Source organism: Mytilus edulis, chromosome 8 (genome assembly GCF_963676685.1).
Source record: "Mytilus edulis chromosome 8, xbMytEdul2.2, whole genome shotgun sequence".
NCBI lineage: Eukaryota > Metazoa > Mollusca > Bivalvia > Mytilida > Mytilidae > Mytilus > Mytilus edulis.
The window spans coordinates 8,206,750-8,224,890 of NC_092351.1; the positions used below are offsets into that span (position 1 = coordinate 8,206,750).

The following is an 18,141-nucleotide window of genomic DNA, read 5'->3' on the forward strand; positions in this document are numbered from 1 at the left end:
GTTGTTGTTTTTTATTTGGTCGGGTTGTTGTCTCTTTGACACATTCCCCATTTCCATTCTCAATTTTATTCTTTTAACACACTAAACAAGTATTCTACTAATACACAAAACATGTTAAATACATAAGGTAAGGGACAACCCTATAGAAAATATTCCGACCGTGCAAGGGCTGTATTGCCAGTCAAGGTCTTTAAAAACTTCCATTTGTAGAAAATATTTTGTACTGATAATAACAGACTTGTATCTAAGAGTGTATTTGAGTCCATCACTGTTATTGAAAGCACAAACCACTGAACTATCTATCACATTTATATAACATTTCCAAGATACTGTGGATTCATTTATTTTCATGGGTATAAATTTTCGTGGATTGAGGAAAACTTACATTTCCATGGATACTTGATTTTATGGTTTTACCAATCTCTTGGATAAAAACCTATCGGAAATTTGTAATTCATTGAATATTTGAATTCATGGTTTATCTGTTTCCACGAAACCCACAAAAATTGGTACCAAATTAATAATAATGAATCTACAGTACATAACTTTAGCACAATAGAAAAATTAACAATATTATCATCAATTACAACCTATGACACATTTCAGTGTATATTCTTCCGTGCTTTGCTTTTGCACCAATTGGCATTTCATTTGCCCCAAAAAAATATTTTATTTGTGCCACAAACCATATTTCATTTGCGCCAAAACTAAAACCTTTCATTTATGCCATTTTACAGGTAAATACAAGAAATTATAAGTTTATAGTAAAGGAAGCATTTTAAGTCATTGTTTTCTTCCATTCCTAAAAAAAAATCTGTATTTAGAATATTTTTCGATCATACATTGCAAGGGATATACAAAGAGGACAATCGAAGAATATAACGTGTTTGCTCTATAAAAAAAACACAACTTAATTTATTGAAATCTATAAAAAAAAATATGTGATATGATTGCCAAAAATAAAACAACTCTCCACAAAAGACAAAATGACATAGAATTTAACAACTATAGGTCATCGTATGGCCTTCAACAATAAGCAAAGTTCATACCGTATAGTCAGATATGAAAGGACCCGAAATGACAAATGTAAAAAATTCAAAAGAGAAAACTAATATACTTTTTGGTATACCTAAACGACTTGTCTCCATTTTTCAGGAGACATGATAACCCATATGTGCGGTCATCCTAAATTACAGATTTATTTCCGCTATTTGTCTCTGAATTGACAAAGTCTATCTTTTCATCTTAACTATATAATTCCTAACCTTAGTGAATCTTAATTTTGTATTAGAAATGAGTATGAACTCTTTCAATTATATAGGGGGAATACTGTAGAAACAATTCTTATTCGCGATAGATCATTACCTGTAAAATGGTGCAAATGAAGTATAACCTTGTGGCGCAAATGAAAGATTGGATTTGAAAAAAGTTGGCGCAAATGCAATGGGCCCATATTCTTGTTACCTTTGTTATCCTAATTATGATTAAAATCCCCACCTCTAAACCATATACAATTATAAATTGCCTTTATTTAAAGACTTATCTAGTTCAGGATAAGCTTGAGCAAACGATTACACCCAATTATAAGGCAGCCTCTAACAACAGTTTTACAAGGATCTTTCTGCATTATTTATAAAAAAGAAAATGTGGTACATGTATGATTGCCAATGAGTCAACTCTTCTCAAGAGACCAAATAATACAGAAATTAACAACTAAAGGTCACTGTATGGCCTTCAACAATGAGCAAAGCAAATACCAAATAGTCATTTACAAAAGGCCCTGAAATGACAAATGTAAAACAATTCAAATGAGAAAACTAACGGCCCGAAACAAATATGTAAAATCAACAAACAACTACCAATAATTTCAGGCTCCTAACTTGGGACAGGCACAAACATAAAGAATGTGGCTCTTGCTCAAACAACCTACATAATAATTATCTTTTGTTAATTTATCCTGACTGCATTAAAGCTCATTGTCATGTCTGCCGGATATATGAAATTATTGTTATGACTGTCTGTTTACATTACAAGGACCTTTAGTAAGCAAGGTTTCTTTGACTATTTTTAGGTGTGGCCCCATTTCCTGGAGCAACAACAGGTACTGGGGGTAGGATCAGGGATGTACAAGCCACAGGTCGTGGAGCACATGTTGTGGCTGGCACTGCAGGTTATAGCTTTGGTAATCTACGTATACCAGGTGAGGGTAACATAACGTTTGTGTCATACATGCCAACCCTTTCTTAATGAGAGGGAGTCTCCCCCTCAAATGAGGAAAACTCATGAAATCTCCGACTTGCAGGTCCACTCCCAAAGGGAGTATAGAATCTCCTGCTTTTGATTATTTTTAACTGAAATGACCAGCATTCATAATTCTCTGGCTTTTAAAAGAAATAATCAATTGGTGATTGTTTAAATCTTTAGTTAGTAGTTTTTATGTTTCATTTATAAGTTATCAAAATTAATTTCTGCTATGTATACTCCTGCAAGATAGGGGTCTTAGTCAGAATCAAGAGGCAGTGTAAAAATGAAGAAATAGAAAACTGCAAATCAAAATGTCCCTATGGGTGTGAAAGACTATCTCCAACAAATCAAAAGAAAAAACAGAGCACAACACATATATCATTTAAGGCACATGGAAGAAAATAAACTTTAAAATAGAAAATGAAGTTAGAAATTCCATCTAAGATTATTTTTAGTACCATATAAGCTCAGTTGTAGAATCTGTATATGAAATGTGATTGTAGGTTATTCATTACCTTGGGAAGACCCATCCAGTATCTATCCATCAAACTTCGCCTCACCTTTAGATATAGCTATAGAGGCTAGTAATGGGGCATCAGATTATGGAAACAAGTTTGGGGAACCAGTTCTGGCTGGTTTTGCAAGGTCATTTGGTTTGACATTGGCAGATGGTGAAAGAAGGGAGTACATCAAACCTATTATGTTTAGTGGAGGGATAGGACAATTAGAAGGATGTCATGTGACCAAGGCTGTTCCACAGAAAGGTTTGATATCAAGTCAAAATAATTTGTAATGAAACTGTCATTTGATATCTTTTTCAAGTTTTATTGAATTTTGTTTATTAATGATTCAAAAAAGAAGGTAACACTGAACTATTAGCTCACAGTTTTACTTGTTTAGTGACTGGTGGATAGTTGTCTTATTGGCAATCATTCCACGTCTTATTGTCAAGCATGTGACATTTTTCTGGACTTCTGGATGCAGCATTCATTTTGTAGATATTTAGTGAATACAATCAGGTGAATTTCACACATGTTAATATCAAAAGATTAAAAAGATTGAAATTAGGCGCACCTTTGTTATATTTAAACTTATGCTCAAAAACACAAATGACAACAAACTTTGTTGATCATTCCATATTTGAGAAAAGTTTGAATATTACCATTCCTTATATTGCAGGTATGGAAGTAGTGAAGTTAGGGGGACCAATCTACAGGATAGGAGTCGGTGGGGGAGCTGCTTCATCAGTACAAGTTCAAGGGGACAACAAGGAGGAATTAGATTTTGGGGCCGTCCAAAGGGGTGATTCAGAAATGGAACAGAAATTGAATCGCTTGATTAGAGCCTGTATAGAGATGAGACAGAAGAACCCTATTGCAAGCATACACGATCAAGGAGCAGGAGGGAACGGTAAGAGCAGAGAAGATAAACTTTGAGTAACTTCTGAAGGTCTAGATACACGATCAAGGAGCAGGAGGGAACGGTAAGAGCAGAGAAAGATGAACTTTGAGTAACGTCTGAAGGTCTAGATACACGATCAAGGAGCAGGAGGGAACGGTAAGAGCAGAGAGAGTTAAACTTTGAGTAACGTCTGAAGGTCTAGATACACGATCAAGGAGCAGGAGGGAACGGTAAGAGCAGAGAAAGTTAAACTTTGAGTAACGTCTGAAGGTCTAGATACACAGTCAAGGAGCAGGAGGGAACGTTAAGAGCAGAGAAAGTTAAACTTTGAGTAACTTCTGAAGGTCTAGATACACGATCAAGGAGCAGGAGGGAACGGTAAGAGCAGAGAAAGATAAACTTTGAGTAACTTCTGAAGGTCTAGATACACGATCAAGGAGCAGGAGGGAACGGTAAGAGCAGAGAAAGTTAAACTTTGAGTAACGTCTGAAGGTCTAGATACAGTCAAGGAGCAGGAGGGAACGGTAAGAGCAGAGAAAGTTAAACTTTGAGTAACTTATGAAGGTCTAGATACACGATCAAGGAGCAGGAGGGAACGGTAAGAGCAAATTATACCAAACTTGGCCATAATCATCACTAGGGTATCTAGTTTAAAAAATGAACACACCCACCAACTAAGATGGTTGTCATGGCTAAAAATAGAACATAAGGGTAAAATGCAGTTTTAGGCTCATATCTCTGAAACCAAAGCATTTAGAGAAAAAATGTTCATCAGGTCTAAATCTATCTGCCCTGGAATTTTAATATGAATCAGACAACCTGTTGTCGGGTTGCTGCCCCTGAATTGGAAATTTTCAGGAAATTTTGCAGTTTTTATGACCCACCTACGATAGTAGAGGGGCATTATGTTTTCTGGTCTGTGAGTTCGTTCGTCCGTCCGTTCCTCTGTCCGTTCGTCCGTCCGTTCGTCCGTCCGTCCGTTCGGTCCGTTCCTCTGTCCGTTCGTCCGTCCGTTCGTCCGTCCGTCCGTTCGTTCGTCCGTCTGTCCCGCTTCAGGTTAAAGTTTTTGGTCAAGGTAGTTTTTGATGAAGTTGAAGTCCAATCAACTTGAAACTTAGTATACATGTGCCCTATGATGTGATCTTTCTAATTTAAATGCCAAATTAGAGTTTTGACCCCAATTTTACGGTTCACTGAACATAGAAAATGATAGTGCAAATTTCAGGTTAAAGTTTTTGGTCAAGGTAGTTTTTGATAAAGTAGAAGTCCAATCAACTTGAAACTTAGTATACATGTTCCCTTTGATAAGATCATTCTAATTTCAATGCCAAATTAGAGAATTTATCCCAATTTCACGGTCCACTAAACATAGGAAATGATAGTGCGAGTGGGGCATCCGTGTACTGTGGACACATTCTTGTTGGTTATTATCTTGAATATTATAATATATAGAGATAAAATGTAACAGCTATAATGTTCAGCAAAGTAAGATCTGCAAACAAGTCAACATGACCAAAATTGTCAGTTGGGTTAAGGAGTAATTGCCCTTTATGTAAATTTTTAACAATTTTAGTAAATTTTTAACAATTTTAGTAAATTTTTAACAATTTTAGTAAATTTTTGTAATCTTTAACAAAAATCTTCACCTGAAACTAGAGAGACAATTTTATCAATACTTAGACACAATCATCATTAGGGTATGTAGTTTATAAAATGTGTTCGATGAACCCGCCTGCTAGCCAAGACGGCTAACAAGGCTAAAAAAAGGAAATAGGGGTAAAATGCAGTTTTTGGTTCATATCTCTGAAATCAAAGCTTTTAAAGCAAATCTGACGGGGTTTAATTGTTCATTAGGTCAAGATCTATTTGCCCTAAAATTTTCAGACAATTCAGACAACCTGTTGTTGGGTTGCTACACCGGAAATGTTAATTTTAAGAAAACTTTGCAGTTTTTGGTTTTGGTCAATTGACCTTTAAGGAGTTATTGCCCTTTATAGTAAATTTTGATAAATAATTTCGTAAATTTTCGTCAATTTTTACCAAATATTTCCCTCTCAAACTACTGGGCTAAGTTCATTAAAGATAGAGATAGTTGTAAGCAGCAAGAATGTTCAGTAAAGTAAGATCAACAAAACATCACCATCACCAAACCACAATTTTGTCATGAATCCATCTGGCTTCCTTTGTTTAATATACACATAGACCAAGGTGAGGGACACAGGCTTTTCAGAGCCTCTAGTTTTTGATACATGTACTAAAACCTTGATCTTGAAGACATAAAACATAAAATTTAATTATTATCAGTAAATCAGCTTAGACATCTAAGAGTGAGCACTCTTGTTGGATTTAAGTACTAGTGCTCTTCCAAATATATTTATTTGAATGCCACTGATAAGTTATATGTAAACAAATGTGAGCCTGGAGTCCTCATTATAGTCTGGTTTGTTTGATACTATACCATTGAGTTGATGCTTCTCTCATTTTATCATCCAAAGTGTATCATCAAAACAGTTTCCAAACCTTCAAGAAGCCAAGTTGGCACAACTTTCTGAAAGTTTTGGTTTTCAATGTTCAATGTCCTATTTGATTTGTCCTTTCAACTGTTTTGATAAGAGTGCCACTGATGAGTCTCATATAGATGATAAAACACCTAGTATATAGGAATTCAAATGTAAACTAGTGTTCAGCAAAATAAGATTGTAAATTCACTACTATAAGGATTAATTTCCCTTGAAATTTGGTTAAATTTATTACTACACAACAGATTACAATGATGGTAAAAATATAAATGAAAGTGGCAAATTTTTACCAAATGGGGGGTGATTCCAGCTCTTGGTAGCCTCTTGTTTGCATCTTTAAGACTTGAATCTATTCTTCAATACACCATGTACACTGGATAATCTATGTGTTGTTATTGAAAAAATCCAGACTTATTAATTCTGTTTGTCTCAGATAGAATTGTTTCATTCATGTTTACTATTTTATAACAAAGTGACTTTTAGTTATGTATGAGAAATAAGTTTGCACTGATTTACATAATAGATTGAAACTTTAATCGTAATTTATATTTCCTGGAAAATAGCTCAAAGGATTAATTTTATGATGTACTGGATTTTTCAAAAATCTATGCAAATGTAATGTGCCCTGAAGAAAACATACATGTATAGGGTTATCAAAAAATACCAATACATTTTTCTAAAGTACTGACTTTCAAATTAAATCTAAAATTTGAAATTAAAGTTGCATTATGATTCACAAATTTTGAAATCTATGTAAGAATTTTTTAATCGTATGTGCTCTTTTAGGATTGGAATATGAAACGTTTTGTTTCTAATGTCAAAATATTTTTAAATCTGTTCTAACATTGGAATATTCTTTTTATAGATACAAATCAAGAAATAAAAACAAACGGATATTTCATGTCAATATAATTCAGACAGCCTTATTGACAATGAAAAAAACTGAGTATACCAGCTGTAATATTTTGAAGGATTAACTTTATGGTCTAAATTTCATTTAAAGTCAGATGTTTCTTTTCTATTAATAGTAAAAATGATATATATGAACTTTGAATGTGTTAATTAGGACCACTTCCAAGTATTGAAATGGATTTATTGATCCTGAATTTAAATTTTAAAATTTACCCCAAAACAAAACAAAACATTTCTTTAACAATATTTATTACCAAAACATCATGCAAAAATATGTTTACATTTGTAAGTTTAACATATAACTTCAAATTTGTTGATTGCAAATAGATGCGAGTCAAAATCTCCCAATTTTTAAAGCTCTCTTCAGTTAATAATTTAAGTCTTTTTGATTTCACAAATTTGTTGTCAGTCTTTATTTTATGTAACCATTGATGTCAAATCTCTAATATTGTCCATTTTGGGACCTTGATGAAATTAAACGACTAAACATTCAGTGACATATATTAGGGACCATGTTTTTAATTAGGTATAGTTTAGTTTGTAACCTGGATTTGTTTTTTCTCAATCGATTTATGAATTTCGAACAGCGGTATACTACTATTGCCTTTATTTAGAAGTTAGTATTATTAGGATATGGTATGGGTTGGAGATAATTAAAGCTCCTATTCCCAAATTGGTATTTTGATGATTTTTTGTTTTTGCATTTTATTCGAAGTTTTACGGTCAGTGATTTTGCTTTTTTGTTTCATTATTTACTAGTCAAAGGAAGCTAAGCCAGATAGAGTATTTTAACAACTTGGGAGATGGAAGTTGTAAAAAGTCATCAGTGTCTGAGTAATAAATGAGTGAGTGAGGGTTTGTCAGAAAACGTTCTAAAGTGCCAAAACCTAAGAAATAAATATGCTTTTATGTAAAGTTGACAATGAAGTACCATTATTTTGATATGAACAATTTTTAAAAGGACAATAACCATAATTTGACTATTGAACTTCATTGACATATGGTGTCACATATTTTAATTCCTTATTTATACCTGGTGAGGGACATTACTTGCAGTATAACAATCTTGTTTTCTTTGATGGGAGAGTGGTAGTGTGACTTTGTAACTAAGACATTCGTAGACAGCTGAACAAAAACAAACTGGTATTTTTCTAGTCTACTTAAACAATCTTGTTGACAAAGTAAAAGCACTATTTTGATATGTTATGTTGTAGACCACTTCTGGGTCCTCGGTCATAAAACTTTTCTTGGTTCTTGGAGTACAAAATTTGTGCTCAAAACATAAAATCCAGTATTTTGATTGATTGATTTCTTAGTCTAAGAACGATTATTGTGCTCCAAAGTTTTATGACCTTGTCATCACTGCATGGTTCTGACATATTATCTGATGATTGTAATACTTCTCATTGAAAGCAGGATGTTTTTCTTTGATCTAATTAATCTTGGAAGAACCTTTCAGATACAATCTCCTTATCAACATACTTCATTTTTTTTTATTAATTCAAACTTTAGAATACACCAGAAATTGAAAATTTATTTTGCAAAATTTTCAATTGAAATATGATGAAAAAAAGTCTATTGAGTCTTTTGTTTGTCCAACATCAAGTTTGATGAGATAAGGTTTTAAATGATTCACTTTCTTTGACAGGAGGATCAGTTTATTTCTCAACATTTATTTTTGTATGGTTAACCAGACTTATATTTATAGGTTAAAAAAAAGAAGAAATTCTCATTTAAAATCTCGTCAAAGGGCAAATGACTGTGGTAAGATGAACCTGATGTTTCCTTCCGTTGATATAGATCATCTGTTTATCACCATTTTCCTAGACAACGTCAGTGACCTTGGCTTATAACGTCAGCTTGTTTTTAATCGAGAAAATCTGTTCTCAGTTTACTAACTTCAGACTATTATCAATTAACACACAAAGTTCAAAGCATAATTTAAGAACATGGTAATAAACAGTCTGACCACGGGAAATGGAAGATATTGTAAAATTTGACATTTCTAATTTAAAATGTGCGAAATAGTGAAAATAATATAAACCTTTCTCAGTTAGTGTTATAGTGTTATGAAATGGGTGTTTTTCCAATTGTTCTAGTATTCGGTCCAAGTACAGTGTCATTTGGTCAAGGTTAGCAGTTTTGGCTTGAGGTGAAGCTTTCGGCCAACTGATTTAGACCCAATACAACATTCAAAGACATAATCATGTTAATATATTATTAATATAAAAAACACATTTAATGACACCTTCACAAAGTAGTGACATACAATAACCACCAAAATAGACAAAACAGAGTAATCCATCAAAATTTGAATGTTTTTCCAACCACCATGTTGTGTTACCTCAGTATTTTCCCTTTATATGAGTGGTATAATTAACCTATCTGAGTCACATTTACCTGCTATTGTTTCCATCATATTGCCGATGGTATTTCTCCCAAGAGGACTATAGAAATACAAGTTTTAAAATATGTTTTAGGGTTTGAAAGCAGGCGTAAATGAAAACTTGACCTTGGATACTTCCCTAAATCTTCTGGTATATGGTCAGTATAAGTTGTAAACATTTGCACTGTACAGTAATGTTATTTGGCTGTGTTAACTATATATAGACCCTAGGTTTGACTCTAAATAAGAAAAACATTAACTTGAGTAGTGTTGTTTATAGAAAAACTAATTGATATACATACACCTTTTTTGTTCTATTTACAATTTAGATATAAAAATGGTGTAGTGAAGATAATATAACTATATAAATATAAATGCCACATATTCTATTCCTTTTGAATCTCTATGAGTTCTTTATTACAAATCATGTGTACTACCATCTGAAAAATAAGTGAAATATTTATGTAGTTTTAGTCTGCTGTAATTTTTTGTATAAAATCTCTTATTTACCTTTGGCAGTTTGTAAAGAAAAACGTCAATCAGGACTCGGGTAAAAACCTGGAATCTGAAAAACCAAAGTGTTGTTTCAAGTCATCTCAGACAGACTTGTTGGTAGAGAAAAACATGTTTATTTATTAAGGAAATATTACCTCTTTTGATTATTATTGTTGTTTTAATCCGAATGGTTAGTTATATTTATAGTTTGAATATTTCAGAATATTTTTATTAGAGCATCGTGGAGAATTGTGCCAAGCTTGTTATTTGGGTTCTCCAATCACAGAGGTGTGACGATAAATGGATTTTGTATCTTTTTTTTTGGAAAATGATGCTGTCAATTTTTCTATACCGTTGACCAGCTTTCCAACCCACTTTCCAAACTCAGTTCTGTATTTTACATACTCATGTACTATATACAGAATTTAATTCTTAACCTGTCCGTATGTTCATTGTAACTAAATGGTATTTTGAGCTATCCCTTTGGTATATTTTCATATTTTTACGAGAACTTGCTTTTAGGTGCATGTCTTTACAATTCATATAAATTCAGATAGATCCATTTTGTTATGGTTTTGGACTTTTTACATACCTATGATAATTTAAAATAATTCTTGAAAGAATGTCAATCTTTCTTGTCAGCTGCACTGAAAATCATTAAAAATATTTTTATCAGAATTATCTTGATAAAAAGCAAATTAAGGGCAAGGGTTCAAAGAAAAGAAGATAAACTTAAATGTCAGTAATTTATGCTAATGGATTAGAGCTATACAAACCCAAACTGATAATTGTTCACACATACACTAGACATTTATTCTGGGACTACACAGAACATGGTAAATCTAAACTGTAAAACCTCAATATCTATTATCACATATTTTTTTTTTATCCATTTATAGTGTGAAAATGGTCCAGATTGTATAAGGTTTTTATATATTTGGTTGTATGACATTCTTGCTTTTAAAAAACAATTTTTTTTAATTATTTATTTGTTTCATTTCATTGTTATTTAACAAATCTTATTATTTTGTGATTTTTGGACAAATATGATTAAATTCTCCAGCCTAGTAATTTTGTTCTTTTATAAACTCTGAGAATATGATGGTTTTTCTGGAACTAGCACATTATGGTTAATTCCCATAATTTAGTATGAAGTAAAAAGATGGCAAAATATTCATCAAGTTTTTCTTTGTAAATTAGAATGGTGATAAGATGGACCTCGTTCATATTATGTAGGAATAATATCAGCTATGCGAAAAAAGTCAAGTATTGCATACCCTTCTGTGTGTTCTCACAGGAAAAAAGACTTTTATTGGACCTGAAAGAATTTAACTGCAAAACAGAAAAAAAACCCCAAACAGTTGCAAATATCAGGAAAAAACTAAGCCATATGTTTCAAGTACTCTTGTACACACAAGTTGTCACAGTAACCAATCCATTGATTTTGACTGGCAGTATATCAAAAAACAACAGTAACCGATCCATTGATTTTGACTGGCAGTATATCAAAAAACAACAGTAACCAATCCATTGATTTTGACTGGCAGTATATCATAAAACAACAGTAACCGATCCATTGATTTTGACTGGAAGTGTATCATAAAACAACAGTAACTGATCCATTGATTTTGACTGACAGTGTATCATAAAACAACAGTTACCGATCCATTGATTTTGACTGGCAGTGTATCAAAAAACAACAGTAACCAATCCATTGATTTTGACTGGCAGTGTATCATAAAACAACAGTTACCGATCCATTGATTTTGACTGGAAGTGTATCATAAAACAACAGTAACTGATCCATTGATTTTGACTGACAGTGTATCATAAAACAACAGTTACCGATCCATTGATTTTGACTGGCAGTGTATCATAAAACAACAGTAACTAATCCATTGATTTTGACTGGCAGTGTATCAAAAAACATTGTCTTTCTCAGGATTTTTTTTATATGATTTTTATGATTATATAAATGACCATTTGTGTTTTACAGGTAATGTTCTGAAAGAGATCGTAGAGCCAGCTGGTGCCATTATTAAAGCTTCCCAATTCCAGTTAGGTGATCCCACAATAAGTTTGTTAGAATTATGGGGTGCTGAATATCAGGAGAGTAATGCTATCCTTGTCAGACCTGAAGATAAGGATGTACTAAGAAAGATAGGTGAACGGGAGAGATGTCCTGTATCTTTTGTGGGAAAAATAACTGGTGATGGCAAGGTATGTACTAAGAAAGATTGGTTAACGGGAGAGATGTCCTGTATCTTTTGTGGGAAAAATAACTGGTGATGGCAGGGTATGTACTAAGAAAGATTGGTTAACGGGAGAGATGTCCTGTATCTTTTGTGGGAAAAATAACTGGTGATGGCAAGGTATGTACTAAAAAAGATTGGTGAACTGGAGAGATGTCCTGTATCTTTTGTGGGAAAAATAACTGGTGATGGCAAGGTTTGTACTAAGAAAGATTGGTTAACGGGAGAGATGTCCTGTATCTTTTGTGGGAAAAATAACTGGTGATGGCAAGGTATGTACTAAGAAAGATTGGTTAAGGGGAGAGATGTCCTGTATCTTTTGTTGGCAAGATAACTGATGATGGCAAGGTATGAAGTATTGTACTGAATTCTAAAATATATATGATTTATATTGTATGCATTAACATTTCCAATTATGTTTTTGAAAAAAAAAGCTATAGTGTTTACATATTATTTTGCTATCTCAGTAAATGGGATAAATGATTATGATATATATCAACTGTCAGAATTTAGTCAATTCTAGGTGATTAATTCTTTTTATGCCCAATTTATGGGCATTATGTTTTCTGGTCTGTGCCTCTGTCCGTTAGTTCATTTGTTCGTCTCTCTGTCCATCTGTCTGTCCCTCCCACTTCAGGTTAAAGTTTTTGGTCCAGGTAGTTTTAGACGAAGTTGAAGTCCAATAAACTTGAAACTTAGTACACATGTTACCTATGACATGATCTTTCTATTTTTTAATGCCAAATTAAAGATTTTACCCCAATTTCACAGTCCATTGAACATAGAAAATGAAAGTGCTGATGGGGTATCCGTGTACTGGGGAAACATTCTTGTTTATCTTTTCTGCACATTCTTATTTTTTTCTCCCTTTATAATGTGGATACGCACAAAGAGAGACAACTCCTTCCTGCTTTTCCATGTACAACCCTTACATTATCAAACCAAAATTTAGTTAGATACTTTCATCTTTATTTTCTCATTTAATATTAAACACAACTGATATATTGAAACTACATTGTATCTAATACGAATTAAGTGTCAGATATAATAAGGATTTATATGATTTTGAATTTTTTCATATAATTGTTTGTACATTAATGACAGTGCAAAGTCCAAAGCCCGTTATTTTGTCAAAAATTAGCAAAGCAGAACAAAACTTAAACTTGATCTGTAACTCATTATGGTTAACTTACATACTAAAAATCAGCCCAATATCTGAAGATGTTTAGAAAAAAACTCTGAATAATGATTTGTTGCGAATGACAGAATGACGGAATTACGGAATAACCGAATTTGGGAATATCGGACATCGGTAAAACTATAGGGCACCGACAACTTTGTTGTGGGGCCATAAAAATGGGGTCACCGTTCATTTACGCTCACAATCTGCGTTCGAAAGAAGCATACATTTTTGTTAATGTCCCTTTTTTCTGTTGATCTAATGGGAGAAATATCGGTAATAACGAAATAAAAAAAGAACTAAATTATAGAATTCGCTTAAATTTTACAATTATTTAGTTTACGTACAGCTTATTTGAAAAGAACAATTAAAAATATAGGTCACTGATGAGCTAAAACAGATATTTCAATTTAAATGCCAAAAAATGGCATTTTTGCACCAAAGTAAGATAATTCAGAGCTTTTTCAATGATATCTACATATTAAAAGTCACTTGGGGCGTACACGTATTGATTTTTTGGAATGATTTTTGTATCATATGATAAAGTAACAACTACTAAAGGTAATTAATAAAATTTGTAATGAAAAATAAAATGTTTAAATTTTTTTTCTGAAAATTTTATACCCGCGAGCCTTCTTAAGGCTAGTTGGTATAAATTTACATGTTAATTGACTGCATATGTTTAAAATTGTAATATATTTTATTTCATGTATATAAACCAAGTCATGCTTTTAAATAAAAATGTCTATCAGCCTATCTATAATTTCAGTCAAAATTCCTTTCAAAATCATTGACAGTAGTAAAATACCTGTTGATGGAGTAAGAGATAATGATGTTGTTGTCTGCATTGTCTTGCTTCGTCATTATTGTCCAAAGACACATTGATTTCTGGATAATAACTAGTTTAAAGTCAATGGATCTCCATGAAACTTTTTAAGAAGGTTCAATACCTCTAAAGGAAGGTTGGGATTGATTATGGGGATGATGGTCCCAACCGTTTTGGGGCCCAAAAGGGGAAAAAAACAAGCATTTTTATACGACCGCAAAATTTGAAAAATTTTTCGTCGTATATTGCTATCACGTTGGCGTCTGCGTCGTCGTCGTCGTCGTTGTCGTTGTCGTCGTCCGGCGTCCGAATACTTTTAGTTTTCGCACTCTAACTTTAGTAAAAGTGAATGGAAATCTATGAAATTTTAACACAAGGTTTATGACCACAAAAGGAAGGTTGGTATTGATTTTGGGAGTTTTGGTCCCAACATTTTAGGAATTAGGGGCCAAAAAGGGCCCAAATAAGCATTTTCTTGCTTTTCGCACTATAACTTTAGTTTAAGTTAATAGAAATCTATGAAATTTTGACACAAGGTTTATGACCACAAAAGAACGGTTGGGATTGATTTTGGGAGTTTAGGTTTTAACAGTTTAGGAATTAGGGGCCAAAAAAGGGCCCAAATAAGCATTATTCTTGGTTTTCGCACAATAACCTTAGTTTAAGTAAATAGAAATCAATGAAATTTAAACACAATGTTAATGACTACAAAAGGAAGGTTGGTATTGATTTTGGGAGTTTAGGTCCCAACAGTTTAGGAATTAGGGGCCAAAAAGGGACCCAAATAAGCATTTTTCTTGGTTTTCGCACCATAACGTTAGTATAAGTAAATAGAAATCTATGAAATTTAAACACAAGGTTTATGACCATAAAAGGAAGGTTGGTATTGATTTTGGGAGTTTTGGTCCCAACAGAATAAGGGGCCCAAAGGGTCCAAAATTAAACTTTGTTTGATTTCATCAAAATTGAATAATTGGGGTTCTTTGATATGCCGAATCTAACTGTCATGACTGTGTATGTAGATTCTTAACTTTTGGTCCCGTTTTCAAATTGGTCTACATTAAGGTCCAAAGGGTCCAAAATTAAACTTAGTTTGATTTTGACAAAAAATGAATCAGTTAGGTTCTTTGATATGCTGAATCTAAAAATGTACTTAGATTCTTGATTATTGGCCCAGTTTTCAAGTTGGTCCAAATCGGGGTCCAAAATTAAACTTTGTTTGATTTCATCAAAAATTGAATAAATGGGGTTCTTTGATATACCAAATCAAACTGTGTATGTAGATTCTTCATTTTTGGTCCTGTTTTCAAATTGGTCTACTCTAAAGTCCAAAGGGTCCAAAATTAAACTTAGTCTGATTTCAACAAAAATTGAAATCTTGGGGTTCTTTGATATGCTGAATCCAAAAATGTACTTAGATTTTTTATTATGGGCCCAGTTTTCAAGTTGGTCCAAATCAGGATCTAAAATTATTATATTAAGTGTTGTGCAATAGCAAGTCTTTTCAATTGCACAGTATTGCGCAATGGCAAGAAATATCTAATTGCACAATATTGTGAAATAGCAAATTTTTTTTTAATTAGAGTTATCTTTCTTTGTCCAGAATAGTAAGCAAGAAATATCTAATTGCAAAATATTGTGCAATAGCAAGATTTTTTGTCGAGCCTGCAACTTTTGTTGCAGAAAGCTCGACATAGGGATAGTGATCCGGCGGCGGCGGCGGCTACGGCGGCGGTGTTAGCTAACTTCTTAAAAGCTTTATATTTTAGAAGGTGGAAGACCTGGATGCTTCATACTTTGTATATAGATGCCTCATGTTACGAAGTTTCCGTCAGTCACATGTCCAATGTCCTTGACCTCATTTTCATGGTTCAGTGACCACTTGGAAAAAAAGTTCAGATTTTTTGTAATGTTGAATTCTCTCTTATTATAAGTAATAGGATAACTATATTTGATATGTGCGTACCTTGCAAGGTCCTCATGTCTGTCAGACAGTTTTCACTTGACCTCGACCTCATTTCATGGATCAGTGAACAAGGTTAAGTTTTGGTGGTCAAGTCCGTATCTCAGATACTATAAGCAATAGGGCTTGTATATTCGGTGTATGGAAGGACTGTAAGGTGTACATGTCCAACTGGCAGGTGTCATCTGACCTTGACCTCATTTTCATGGTTCAGTGGTTATAGTTAAATTTTTGTGTTTTGGTCTGTTTTTTTCATACTATATGCAATAGGTCTACTGTATTTGTTGTATGGAATGATTGTAAGGTGTACATGTCTAGCGGGCAGATGTCATGTGACCTTGACCTCATTTTCATGGTTCAGTGGTTATAGTTAAATTTTTGTGTTTTGGTCTGTTTTTTTCATACTATATGCAATAGGTCTACTATATTTGTTGTATGGAATTATTGTAAGGTGTACATGTCTAGCGGGCAGATGTCATGTGACCTTGACCTCATTTTCATGGTTCAGTGGTCAAAGTTAAGTTTTTGAGTTTTGGTCTATTTATCTAATACTATATGCCATAGGTCAACTATATTTGGTGTATGGAAATATTTTATGATCTTTATGTCAGTAGGGCAGGTTTCTTTTGACCATGACCTCATTTTCACGGTTCATTGCACAGTGTTAATTTTTTGTGTTTTGGTCAATTTTTCTTAAACTATAAGTAATAGGTCAACTATATATGTTGTATAGAAGCATTGTTAGCTGTACATGTCTGCCTGGCATGGTTCATCTGACCTTGACCTCATTTTCATGGTTCATTGGTCTTTGTTTAGTTATTTTGGTTAATGTTAAGTTAATGAGACAGTTGTAATCAAGCTTTATACTAAGAACTATCAACATAATATCAATGATTAGTAAAGAAGGCGAGACATTTCAGTGTGTGCACTCTTGTTTTTAATTGGAGTTATCTTTCTTTGTCCAGAATCAACTTAAATCTTTGTTATATACAATATACAATGTATATTCACTTTTTACTACCAACTGATAAATTATAATAAATAACATTCAGTGATAACGAGCAGTTTTTTTTACATCTTAATATTTTATGATGTATTTAAATGAGTAGTTATTGTTGCAAACTCCATTAGAAATTTTAATTGAGATTAGTTTTGGAATAAGGGAAAGGGGGATGTGATTAAAAAAATTGGGTTCAATTTTTCTCATTTGAAATTTCATAAATAAAAAAGAAAATTTCGTCAAACATTTTTATGCCCCACCTACGATAGTAGAGGGGCATTATGTTTTCTGGTCTGTGCGTCCGTCTGTCCGTCCGTCTGTCCGTTCGTTCGTCCATCCGTTCGTCCGTCCGTTCGTCCGTCCGTCTGTCCCGCTTCAGGTTAAAGTTTTTGGTCAAGGTAGTTTTTGATGAAGTTTAAGTCCAATCGACTTCAAACTTAGTACACATGTCCCCTATGATATGATCTTTCTAATTTTAATGCCAAATTAGAGTTTTTACCCCAATTTCACGGTCCACTGAACATGGAAAATGATAGTGCGAGTGGGGCATTCGTGTACTGAGGACACATTCTTGTTTTGAGAGGATTAATATTCAACAGCATAGTGAATTGCTCTAAGAGAAAACAAAAATTTTAAGTTCATTAGAACACATTCATTCTGTGTCAGAAACCTATGCTGTGTCAACTATTTAATCACAATCCAAATTTAGAGCTGAATCCAGCTTGAATGTTGTGTCCATACTTGCCCCAACCGTTCAGGGTTCAACCTCTGCGGTCGTATAAAGCTACGCCCTGCGGAGCATCTGGTTCTAGTTTCTAGACTATAACTTGTGTGTAAGTGTATGGATCTCTCTTACATTGTACCACAATTGGGGGTAATTGGCCAATTCATGCGGAAATACTAGGCCAAAAACAATAGTTTTTATACGACCGCACAATTTTTGCGGTCGTATATTTGTATTAC

At 33.2% G+C, this 18,141-nt stretch overlaps 1 protein-coding gene across 4 annotated transcripts in view; it reads left to right on the forward strand.

The window, feature by feature from the left end:
* The window catches only part of LOC139486728 (phosphoribosylformylglycinamidine synthase-like), a 132,506-nt gene that overhangs the window by 19,602 nt on the left and 94,763 nt on the right, over window positions 1–18,141 (forward strand). For all 4 annotated transcript variants that reach the window (XM_071271655.1, XM_071271656.1, XM_071271658.1 and 1 more), the window contains exons 8-11: window positions 2,072–2,200; window positions 2,748–3,008; window positions 3,424–3,654; window positions 11,954–12,177. In XM_071271655.1, the coding sequence (XP_071127756.1) occupies window positions 2,072–2,200; window positions 2,748–3,008; window positions 3,424–3,654; window positions 11,954–12,177 (845 nt within the window). The remainder of the gene's footprint in view (window positions 1–2,071; window positions 2,201–2,747; window positions 3,009–3,423; window positions 3,655–11,953; window positions 12,178–18,141) is intronic.